Source organism: Galeopterus variegatus, unplaced genomic scaffold, assembly GCF_000696425.1.
Source record: "Galeopterus variegatus unplaced genomic scaffold, G_variegatus-3.0.2 Scaffold1793, whole genome shotgun sequence".
Lineage (NCBI taxonomy): Eukaryota > Metazoa > Chordata > Mammalia > Dermoptera > Cynocephalidae > Galeopterus > Galeopterus variegatus.
In genome coordinates, this window is record NW_007727904.1 from 195,196 (window position 1) to 207,770 (window position 12,575).

Consider the following 12,575-nt stretch of genomic DNA (forward strand, 5'->3'; position numbering starts at 1 on the left):
TTGAAAAATCCAATCTGTTTCTTTAGGCAGGAAATGGAATGAAGGTAGGCAAAGTAGGTAACCAATCATGTACTTGCCTGTAATTTTTTCAGTTTTAGTACTGTAATACTTGAGTAGAAAAAATTAATTGTATGAAATTCCAAAACAGGAAAATCTAGAGTAGATTAATGGCTGTTTAAGGCTTTTGTGGGCAGGGGAGGGGGCAAGAGAATGTGGAGAGAGGAGAGTGATAGCTGAAAGGTATGGTGTTTCTTTTTGAGGTAATGAAAAGTTTTTAAAATTGATTTTGATGATGATTGAGCATACATGTGAATATACTAAAAACCATTGGATTGTACATTTTAAATGAATGACTCATAAGGTATGTAAATTATATTTCAGTAAAACTATTTTTTTAAGTGCCTCTTTGATCAATAATCTTACACACTTTGATGCGTATTCAAATAAAAAAATGTAGCATGACTTAAAGCAATGGAGCAAAGCCTAGGACCTCGTATACATATACTCCAGAGATTTCTAGTGCCCTCTTCTAGAAATTAATGGTCTGGTTGAGTAATAGCCAGTTAAATTTGAGTAAATAGCCTCCAAAATCCTAGTAGACCAAAGGAAAACATAATCTGTTGTATGTAGTTTACCTTCTCAATATCTATTCATCCCATTAATTCATTTTTTTATTATAGTTTGTGTATTTGTTTTTAATATGCATGAAACCATATCAACTATATGTTCCTTAAGGGCAAGGGTTCCAGAATAAATATTTCATAAAATATTAATTAATCGTTATTGTGTGTGGGATACACTGATATTGCTTGCTTTAATCCAATGCTGACAGTATCACACTGTTTGAAAAATGGTATTCTACAGGGGGTCTGTGCATTTTTCTGTAATAAGGTCCGTAGCTTTCATGAGATGTTTCAAAGGGATCACTGACCCAAAGTGTATTAAATAAGAGTGCTCTCTACACGTACCTTTATTACCTTAGAGAGCATGATTAAGCAGCCTGTCCTATATACAATGATAGCATATAAAAAGTTAGGATGAGAAGAGCTTATAGAAATTTTTGTGATCTGACTAATATCTTAGTAATTGAGTTCTATTTGGTCTGAGAGTATAGTTGGCAGGATTTAGTAATGTATTTTAGACAGTTTTAACGTAATTTTAAATATCAAACACATACAGGCAAAAGTGTTGACTACTAGTGTCAAATAACATGCTGTAGTAAATAAAATGGAATTGTATCTTATCCCAGAGATTAGGTTTTTAAGGTGAACTGTAGGAAAATAATATGTAGTATCATTGCTTTTCATTTGCTGTTTTTTTCAGTTGGGCACCATATGAAATAGTAGACTTGCCTAGGGTGCTTGAAAAATGTGTATGTTTAAACTCTAGAGTCATACTCAGCATCTTCAGATGGTCTGCCTATATACATATAAGAAGCTCTCAGGAACTTTGACACTGAGAAAACAGCTACCTGATTGAGTTATCACCTCTCAGTTTACTCCAAGTCATTTGTTTATTGAATGAAACAATGGAGGGAATTGACTGCATTATTTAAATTATTTTTCTCCTGTCTTTGAAATTCACACAGTTTAGTTTGTGTAAGGTAGATTTGACCACAGTTTCTGTAGATAGGAATGATTTGCTGTTAGAAATGACCTGATTGAATTGATTAATTATGCATTATGTGAGCATTTAAACAAGTTTTATTCAAATAGAGATGTTTTTGATTTAATCAAACATAAGTATACAGATTTTTGAAAAAGATAAATTGAAGATAACAAAAGGAAAATGAAAGTGCTTTATTAGTTATTTCAAATATGTTTCTGACCACAACACTAAGATTTATATATATCGTTTTAGGATTACATTTTATTTTTCTTCCTTCCCATTTCATCTTGTTTGTATTAATATTCTTAACCCTTTTTTAGTAACTTATACCAAAACTTTATCCTGTCTAAAATACCTAAAAGTTGCACTTTTTAAAATTTTGAAATGGAGGGCCGGCCCAGTGGCGCACTGCGCTAGTGCGCTGCTTGGGAAGCGTGGTGGCGCTCCCGCCGAGGGTTCGGATCCCACATACAGACCAGTTCCCACTCACTGGCTGAGCGAGGCGCGGGGGCAGCGCCGAGGGTTGCGATCCCGTTGCCAGTCCCGGTCCAGTACGGGGGCGACACTGAGGGTTGCGATCCGTTGCCGGACACGGAAAAAAGACAAAAAAAAAAAAAAATTTGAAATGGAATGCTCGATAGTAAACAGTATTGATATTCGGTATTAACATCCCTGATTCAGTTTTAACTGTTCTCATACAATTCATACATTTCTTAGAAACATTTTATGTGATTATCTTATTCCAGCAAAATAATTGATTTATAAGGATTTAGATTCTTATAATGGGCTTTTAGAAGTACTCATTACAACTTGCTTCTTGGGTCATTTATTTTTGTACTACCAGCACCTACAATTGGCTTATGTGGTTTTATTTTATTGAAAAGTCTATGAATATAACCAAACATGAAGGAAAAAATTCATCCATAATTATCCTAACATGCTCATTTTCATTTTTGTATTTCTCCTTTTATTATTTGTCCAAAAAGTAAGCCAATTGAGTTCCTTTTAATCATGGGTTTTTTTTAACCCTATATGGTATCATTTTCCATATTTTCATAATTTTAATATTTCATTTTATGTTCTATAATTTGCTATGTCTGTTATTGGTCTTTTAGATTATTTTCAGACTGCTGTAGCTTCTATTACTAAAGATACATGTTTCTTATTGATACAGATGGCTTGAGCAAAATCAGACTAAACTATAGTGATGAATCAACTGAAGGTGGTAAAATGCTTGAAGATGAACTCATTGATTTCTCAGAAGATCAGGATAACCAGGTAAAACCTAATGCTTGGCAAAAGGTTCAATGTTTTATTTAATTAGAAGGGGTTTTTTTTAGAGTCCTATAAGTAATTGCCTCAACCAGTAACTCATCATGGCTTCTGCATTTGGGTCACATCTCAAAACATAAATTCAGTTTTCAAGTCAGAAGTAACCAGGATAAATGTATGAGTGCTGCTGCTGCTGTTGTTCTTGCCACTACAATGTGAACTAAATTCTAATATTACCCACCTCAGAAAGTTTTAATATAAAATTGATTCTCCCCACTTTAACCCACTTACCCCCACCCCCACCCCCACCCCTTCTTCTTTCAAAGCATATATGGGCCATACTTACCTCTGGTCAAACTTGACATCCCAGAGGCAAATGTTTAAATTTTCAATTTCATGGTGCATGAGTACAACAAAATTATAGTATGTGGGGAGGTTGTTTTTGTTTTTTTCACTGTTTCAGTGATTTTTTTAAAAATTCTGTCCAATTTAATGTATGTGTATCATGGAAGAACAGATAATATTTAATTAAAATTAGCATAGGTGAATTCTAATGTTACCTTACAGTCTCATTTTTCCTAAGCATTACTAACACCAAAAATAAAGTATATTTTTGAAAGTGTTTTCTTTTATAGCTTCAGTTAAAAAGGACAGAAGCCATTCTCCCCAGCTCATTCTGTGAGGCCAGTATCACCCTGATACCAAAGCCAGACAGAGATTCAACAAAAAAGGAAAGCCACAGGCCAATATCCTTGATGAACATAGATGCAGAAATCCTCAACAAAATATTAGCAAACAAAATACAGCACCACATCAAAAAAATTATACACCATGATCAAGTGGGGTTCATCCCAGGGATGCATGAATATTTCAACACATGCAGGTCAATAAATGTTATACACCACATCAACAAAATCAAGGACAAAAACCGTATGATTATTTCAAAAGATGCAGAAAAAGCATTTGATAAAGAGCCTCAGCAAATTAGGTATAGAAGGAAAGTATCTCAACGTACTAAAAGCCATATATGGCATACCCTCTGCCAATCACATCCTGAATGGAGAAGAGGTGAAAGCTTTTTCCCTCAAGAATGGGAACAAGACAAGGATGTCCATTCTCACCACTTCTATTCAACATAGGACGGGAAGTACTGGCCAGAGCAATCAGTCAAGACAAAGAAATAAAGGACATCCAGATTGGAAAAGATGAAGTCAAATTGTCCCTGTTTGCAGATGACATGATCCTATATATAGAACAGCCCAAGATCTCTACAAAAAAACTCTTACAGTTGATAAATGACTTTAGTAAAGTTGCAGGATGCAAAATCAACATGCTTAAATCAGTAGCATTTTTATACTCCAACAACAAACTAGCAGAAAAAGAAATCAAGGAAGCAAACCCATTTAGAATAGTCACACACAAAAAGGCAAATGTTTAAATTTTCAATTTCATGGTGCATGAGTACAACAAAATTATAGTATGTGGGGAGGTTGTTTTTGTTTTTTTCACTGTTTCAGTGATTTTTTTAAAAATTCTGTCCAATTTAATGTATGTGTATCATGGAAGAACAGATAATATTTAATTAAAATTAGCATAGGTGAATTCTAATGTTACCTTACAGTCTCATTTTTCCTAAGCATTACTAACACCAAAAATAAAGTATATTTTTGAAAGTGTTTTCTTTTATAGCTTCAGTTAAAAAGGACAGAAGCCATTCTCCCCAGCTCATTCTGTGAGGCCAGTATCACCCTGATACCAAAGCCAGACAGAGATTCAACAAAAAAGGAAAGCCACAGGCCAATATCCTTGATGAACATAGATGCAGAAATCCTCAACAAAATATTAGCAAACAAAATACAGCACCACATCAAAAAAATTATACACCATGATCAAGTGGGGTTCATCCCAGGGATGCATGAATATTTCAACACATGCAGGTCAATAAATGTTATACACCACATCAACAAAATCAAGGACAAAAACCGTATGATTATTTCAAAAGATGCAGAAAAAGCATTTGATAAAGAGCCTCAGCAAATTAGGTATAGAAGGAAAGTATCTCAACGTACTAAAAGCCATATATGGCATACCCTCTGCCAATCACATCCTGAATGGAGAAGAGGTGAAAGCTTTTTCCCTCAAGAATGGGAACAAGACAAGGATGTCCATTCTCACCACTTCTATTCAACATAGGACGGGAAGTACTGGCCAGAGCAATCAGTCAAGACAAAGAAATAAAGGACATCCAGATTGGAAAAGATGAAGTCAAATTGTCCCTGTTTGCAGATGACATGATCCTATATATAGAACAGCCCAAGATCTCTACAAAAAAACTCTTACAGTTGATAAATGACTTTAGTAAAGTTGCAGGATGCAAAATCAACATGCTTAAATCAGTAGCATTTTTATACTCCAACAACAAACTAGCAGAAAAAGAAATCAAGGAAGCAAACCCATTTAGAATAGTCACACACAAAAAATAAAATACCTAGGAATCAACTTAACCAAGGAGGTGAAAGATCTCTACAATGAGAACTACAAATCACTGTTGAAAGAAATTAAAGAGGACACAAAAACATGGAAGGACATTCCTTGCTCCTGGATTGGAAGAATTAACATTGTGAAAATGTTCATACTTCCCAAAGTGGTCTACAGATTCAGTTCAATCCCCATTAAAATATCAATGACGTTCTTCACAGGAATAGAAAAACAGTCCTGACTCTCATATGGAACAACAAAAGACCCCAAATAGAGCAGTCTTGAGCAAAACAAAAATAAAGCTGGAGGCATAACACTACCTGACTTCAAACTACACTACAAAGCTTTCGTTACCCAAACAGCATGGCACTGGCATAAAAACAGACACTTGGACCAATCAAACAGAATAGAGAACCCAGATATCAACCTATAAACCTATTTGATCTTTGACAAAGACACCAAGAACATATATTGGGAAAAGACTGCCTCTTCAATAAATGGTGCTGGGAAAACTGGACATCCATATGTAGAAGAATGAAACTAGACCTGCACCTCTTATCATACACCAAAATCAACTCAAAATGGATTAAAGACTTAAATATAAGACCTGGAACTATAAAGCTCCTGAAAGAAAATGCAGGGGAAATACTTCAGGAAGTAGGACTGGGCAGAGATTTTGTGAATATGACCCCCAGAGTATAGGCAACGAAAGGAAAAATAAACAAATGGGATTATAGCATACTACAAAGCTTCTGCATAGCAAAAGAAACAACAGGACAAAAAGACAGCCTACAGAGTGGGAGCAAATATTTGCAAACTACGCATTTGACAAAGGATTAATATCCATAATATACAAGGAACTCAAACAACTGAACAGTAAAAAATCAAATAACCCAATGAAAAAATGGGCAAAGGAGCTGAATAGGCATCTCTCGAAGGAAGATATACAAATGGCCATCAGACACATGAAAAAATGCTCAACATCACTCAGCACCAGGGAAATGCTAATCAAAACCACCTTGTGATACCATCTCACCCCTGTTAGATTTGCTGTCATCAAAAAGATGGAGAATGACAAATGCTGACAAGGATGTGGACAAAAGGGAATCTTCCTACAGTTGTTGGTGGGATTGTAAATTGGTGCAGCCATTATGGAAAATGGTATGGAGATTCCTTAAACAACTTCAGAGAGAACTGCCATACAATCGAGTAATTCCACTGCTGGGTAAATACCCAAAGGAATAGAAAGCATCATGTCAAAGAAATACCTACCCCCCTCCCCCCTAGTTTATAGCAGCTCTATTTACAATAGCTGAGAGTTGGAACCAACTTAAATGTCTGTCATCAGATGACTGAACAAGGAAAATGTGGTATATATACACAATGGAATATTACTCGGCTATTAAAAAGAATGAAATATTGCCATTCACAGCAACTTGGATGAACTTTGAGAAAATCGTATTAAGTGAAATAAGCCAGGCACAGAAAGAGAAATACCATATGTTCTCACTCTTAAGTGAGAGCTAAAATAATAAACATAAATAAAAGAAAGAAAGATACAACATTCACAATAATACATTGAACTTTCTAAAGGACAACTGAAGTTGTGAGAAGGGTGGAGGAAGAAAGGGGCAAGGGCCACAGATAGCAATGATAGTGGATATTATTGAATATAATGATTATTTTGATGTGAAAAAAATTACATCATAATTTTTGTTAAGTAGATAATATTTCCATCATTATGAGTATGAAAATAGGTTTTTTGCTGGGTCAATTTGTGTACCATGATTATGTTTCTTTTCTGGTAGAACATTTCTTCTCTGCTGGACGGGGTGGTAATAATTAATTTATTTTTGCTTTGTTTCTCATTTATGCCTAGCTACCATTGTTTTCTAACCAGTTTTCCTAACAGATTTTCAAACATCTATCAGAATTTTTCCAAAAGCACATACATGTTACATAATCTAGCAGTTGTATTTAAAATTTTTATAAACATATACTTCCCAGCTTCATCCCTCTGCTCCTTTGACTTGGTTTCTTAGTGTCATCTGATCACTTTTCTTAACTACTTTCTTAAGTAGAAATCTGTTTCTTCTTTTGTGGTTTACTTCTTCATTTTTCTTATGAACTTAGAGTAACTTCTTAAAAAAGAATGCATGAAAGTTAATTTTTTTAAAAAATTGCAGTATGAAAATGTTCATGTTATCCTTCTATTTGCTTGATAATTTACCTAGATATAGAATTTTAGATTAAAATTTATTCACCTCAGAATTTTCAAGCCTATCTTCCACCACTCTGACCTTCAATACCGTATAAGTCTTATGCCATTCTTATCTCTGACATTTGCATGTCACATGTTTATTCTCTTTGGAAGAATTTAAGATTATCTCTTTGTAACCAATATTTTGAATTTCATGAGACAATGCCTTAAGGCAAGTCATTTTAAAATTCTTTTTATTGAACCCTTGCTGGGTCCATTTGATTTGGAGACTCTTGGTTTTTAGTTTTGTGAAATTTTCTTTTATTATTTCTTTGATGGCTTCCTTATCTCCTTTTCATGTTTTCTGTTTTACTACTTAGACACTTCTGGACTAATTTTATTTTCTTATCTCTTATCTATTCTTTTTATTTTTGTATTCTTGGTTCCACTGTCTGAAGCATTTTTTTAAACTTGATTTTCCAACACCTTTACTGATTTTATTTTTCACATTTTAATCAGCAAAGTTTTAGTTTTTTGATACATTTTTTTATAACCAAGATTATGACCGGTAGCATTTATATCAATACACAGATATTTAAGAACCTTACAAGATTTTGGAACACATATTCATAACACCTTCAGAACTGACAATGCTTTCCCATTTAGTTTTTTTAGGTTCTTTTTTTTTTTTACTTTTTGAATTATTCTTTCTTCAAAGAAACCTAATCTTGCTTTATGTATGCAGTAGAATCTCTTACTACTGTATGGGCATGTAGTATATATTCAATACTTCCTTATGCAGAGGTAGCCTTGCATAACTTTTTAAAATAATAGCTTTATTGAGTTATAATTCACATATAAAAAAATTCATCACTTTGTACAATTCAGTGGTTTTTAGTATGTTCACCGAGTTGTGCTACTAACACCCTATATAATTTTAGAACATTTTTATCACCTCATAAAGGAACCCCCATACCCATTAGCAGAAATTTCTCATCTCTTCCTGTCTCTAACCCCTGGAAACCACTAATCTATTTTCTGTGTGTATGAAATTGCTCATTCTAGATATTTTAATAAATGAACTCATACCAAAAAAAAAAAGAGAGAGAGAACTCTATATTGAGGGAAAAGTTTGTAAGAATGCTACAAAATACTGTTTCTTTAATTCTCTGACCTTTCTTTAGTTTTTAGGACAAACTTTGAGTTGTTTGTCTAGTGGTGAAGATGGTTTTATACTGTACCATTTTTCCTTTTTATTTAATCTTCGTGAACAAAAGCCATTTTTGTGATATTCCTTGGTTTCCAACGTATGGCTATAAAATACAGTTTTTCTCTTCAACATATATAAGGATTATATTCATAGTTTATAATGAGCTGTTATTCTTAGACTACTTTAGTTATAGCACTTACCTACTGTTATTCCTAATATTGATTATTACATTTTTTAAGTTGCCAGAAACTTTCTCAAATAAAAGCCTTGTTTATTTTACATTGAAGAGAATTTTACATTCTACAGAATAAGGCACAGTGTCCTTAAGCTATCTTCTGTGAAGTGAAGTGGATATATGAGTTTGTCAAGGAAAACAGTGTTTCCAAAAACTCTTTAAATATTTCTGATGTGAAAAATTACTCATGTAAAATAATACCAAATATAAGTTATTTGTGTCCTATTATGAAACAGTTGTCTTAGCCAATGAACTAAATTTTTGTAAAAAGAAATTAATATTAAAGCAGTAGTATTTGATGGGAGAAGAATCAGACATAATCTATTCAGTCTTAAAAGATTTACTCTAAATTGAGTGAATAGATATAACAATTTCTTGTAAACCTCTGATTGGTTTTTTTTTCCTCCATTAAAATGTCTGTTGTAGCATTAGGTAATTGGAGTTGAGTAACACATAGAATTTTCTAACATCTAATACCTAAACAGAAGGATTTTTTTATGTGTTTGTTAGAAAAATTTTTGTCCCCAGTGGGGATATTTTGTTGAGGTATTAGTTATTTAGATTGCATATTTCCAGTACTAACAGTAGGCTGTCTTTTATAGGACGATAGTAGTGATGATGGATTCTTTGCTGATGACAATTGCAATTCAGAAATAGGACAGTGGCATTTAAAGCCTACCATCTGTAAACAGTAAGTATTGACTGTATATCTTACAAAGTACACAATAATATTTATTTAAGAACACTCATAGAATAAAGTATAACTGGACAGCTTTTGTTTAAACAAATACTTAAGCAAAACTCAACAAATGCTGTCTGGGTCAGTGAGGAAAATTGGGGCACACTATATCCAGGAATTAAGGAGAAGAGAATGGGAAATCATTTTAGTCCTCCATTTGCCAATTTTCCCAGCTTCCTCATGCACATATGCACACGCACATTTCAATAGTGAACCACTATTCCTTTTGACATACATTATCTCTGTATGTACATATAAATATATATAGTTTTCTGCTCCAAAACACTGTACAGGCATATCTCAGAGATATTGTGGGTTCAGTTCCTGACATCACAGTAATTTGAGTCATACGAATTTTTTTGTTTCCAGTGCATATAAAAGTTATGTTTACTCTATGTTGTAGTCTATTAAGTGTGTAATAGCATTATGTCTAAAAACACAGTGTACATACATTAACTAAAAAATACTTTTGCGCTGGCCAGTTAGCTCAGATGGTTAGAGTATGGTGCTAATAACACCAAGGTCCAAGGTTCAATCCCTCTTACTGGCCAGCTGCCTCCCAAAATATAAAATACTTTATTGCTAAAAATGTTAACAATCATCTGAGCCTTTAGCGAGTTGGCAATCTTTTTGCTGGTGGAGGGTCTGGCCTCGATGTTGATTGCTGCTGACTGATCAGGGTGGTGGTTGTGAAGATTGGGTGGCTATGGCAATTTCTTAAAATAAGACAGCAGTGAAGTTTGCTATATTGATTGACTTCCTTTCACAAAAGATTTTTCTATAGCATGCGATGCTGTTTGATAACATTTTACCCACAGTAGAACTTCATTCAAAATTAGAGCCAATCCTCTCAAACCCTGCTACTACTTTATCAATTAAGTTTATATATTCTAAATCTTTTGTTGTAATTTCAACAATGTTTACAGCATCATCACCAAGAGAGATTCCATCTCAAGAAACCACTGTTTTGCTCATCCATTAAAGTTTCATCATGAGATTGCAGCAATTTAGTCACATCTTCAGGCTCCAATTCTAATTCTAGTTTTGCTGCTTTCACCACATCTGCAGTTACTTTCTCCAATGAAGTGTTGAACCCCTCAGAGTTATCCATGAGGGATGGAATCAACTTCTTCCAAACTCCTGTTAATGTTGATATTTTGACCTCCCATGAATCACAGATGTTCTCAGTGGCATCTAGAATGGTGAATCCTTTCTTAAAGATTTTCAATTTACTTTGCCCGGATCCATCAGAGGAATCACAATCTATGGCAGCTATAGCCTTAGGAAATGTATTTCTTAAATAATAAGACTTGAAAGTTGAAATTACACCTTGATCTATGAGCTGCAGAGTGGATGTTGAGTTATTAGGCATGAAAACAACATTAATTCCTTGTACATCTCTGTCAGAGTGCTTGGGTAGCTAGGTGCATGAGTAGGAATATTTTGAAAGGAATCTTTTTTTTCTGAGCAGTAGGTTTCAACTTTGGGCTTCAAATATTTAGTAAATCATGCTGTAAATAGATGTACTATCATCCAGACTTTGTTGTTATCTTTGTAGAGCACAGGCAGAATAGCTTAAGCATAATTCTTAAGTGTGCTAAGATTTTCAGAATGGTAAATGAGCATTGGCTTCAGTTTAAAGTCACCAGCTGCATTAGCCCCTAACAAGAGAGCCAGCCTATATTCTTTGAATTTTTGAAGCCAGGCATTGACTTCTCTCTGGCTATCAAAAGTCCTAGATGGTATTTTCTAATATAAGGCTGTCTCATCTACATAGAAAATCTGTTCATCTCTTCGTCAGTTATCTTAGCTAGATCTTCTAAGAGACTACAGCTTCTACATCAGCACGTGTTGCTTTACCTTGCACTTTTATGTTATGGAGATGGCTTCTTTCCTTAAAACTCATGAACCAACCTCTGCTAGCTTCAGCTTTTCTTCTACAGCTTCCTTACCTCCGTCTGCCTTTATAAATTGAAGAGAGTTATTAGGGCTTGCTGTGGATTAGGTTTTGGCTTAAGGGAATGTTGTGGCTGGTTTGATCTTCTATCCAGACCTCTAAAATTTTTTCCATATCAGCAGTAAGTCTTAACATTTGTGTGTCCTCTGAAGTAGCACTTTTAATTTCCTTCAGGAACTTTTCCTTTGCATTCACAACTTGGCTAAACTGACACAAGAGGTCTAGCTTTTGGACTGTCTCAGCTTTTGACATGCTTTCCTCGATGAGCTTAATCATTTCTAGCTTTTATTTAAAGTGAGAGATGTGCAACTCTTCCTTTCACTTTAGCACTTAGAGGCCATTGTAGGGTTATTAAGTAGCCTAATTTAAATATTGTTTTGTCTCAGGGAATAGAGAGACCCAAGGAGAGGGAGAGAGACAGGTAATGGCTGGTTGGTGGAACGGTCAGAACACAACATTTATTAAGTTTGCCACCTTATATGGGCATGGTTCATGGTAACCCAAAACAATTACAGTGGTAACATTAAAGATCATTGACCACAGATCAACATAAAAGATATAGTAATCATGAAAAAGGTTGAAATATTACTAGAATTACCAAAATGTGACACAGAGACATGAAATGAGCACATGCTGTTGGAAAAATGGCACTGATAGGCATGCTCAACACGGGATTGCCACAAACCTACAATTTCTAAAAAATAGTATCTGCAAAGCACAATAAAACAAGGTATGCCTGTATATCCAAATAGAAACGAAGGATTGGAGTTTACACTGGTTCCATAGATGCTGCTGGGTTGTTTTTTTTGGGGGGGGGGGGGTGGCTGGCTGGTAGAGGGATCTGAGCTCTTGACCTCAGTATTGTAACACTATGCT

General features: G+C 34.4%; 1 protein-coding gene across 6 annotated transcripts in view; it reads left to right on the forward strand.

Annotated features, from left to right (window-relative positions):
• SENP6 (SUMO1/sentrin specific peptidase 6) overlaps positions 1–12,575 on the forward strand; it is a 110,479-nt gene that overhangs the window by 93,658 nt on the left and 4,246 nt on the right. For all 6 annotated transcript variants that reach the window (XM_008578977.1, XM_008578979.1, XM_008578976.1 and 3 more), the window contains 2 exons: positions 2,783–2,886; positions 9,606–9,694. In XM_008578977.1, the coding sequence (XP_008577199.1) occupies positions 2,783–2,886; positions 9,606–9,694 (193 nt within the window). The remainder of the gene's footprint in view (positions 1–2,782; positions 2,887–9,605; positions 9,695–12,575) is intronic.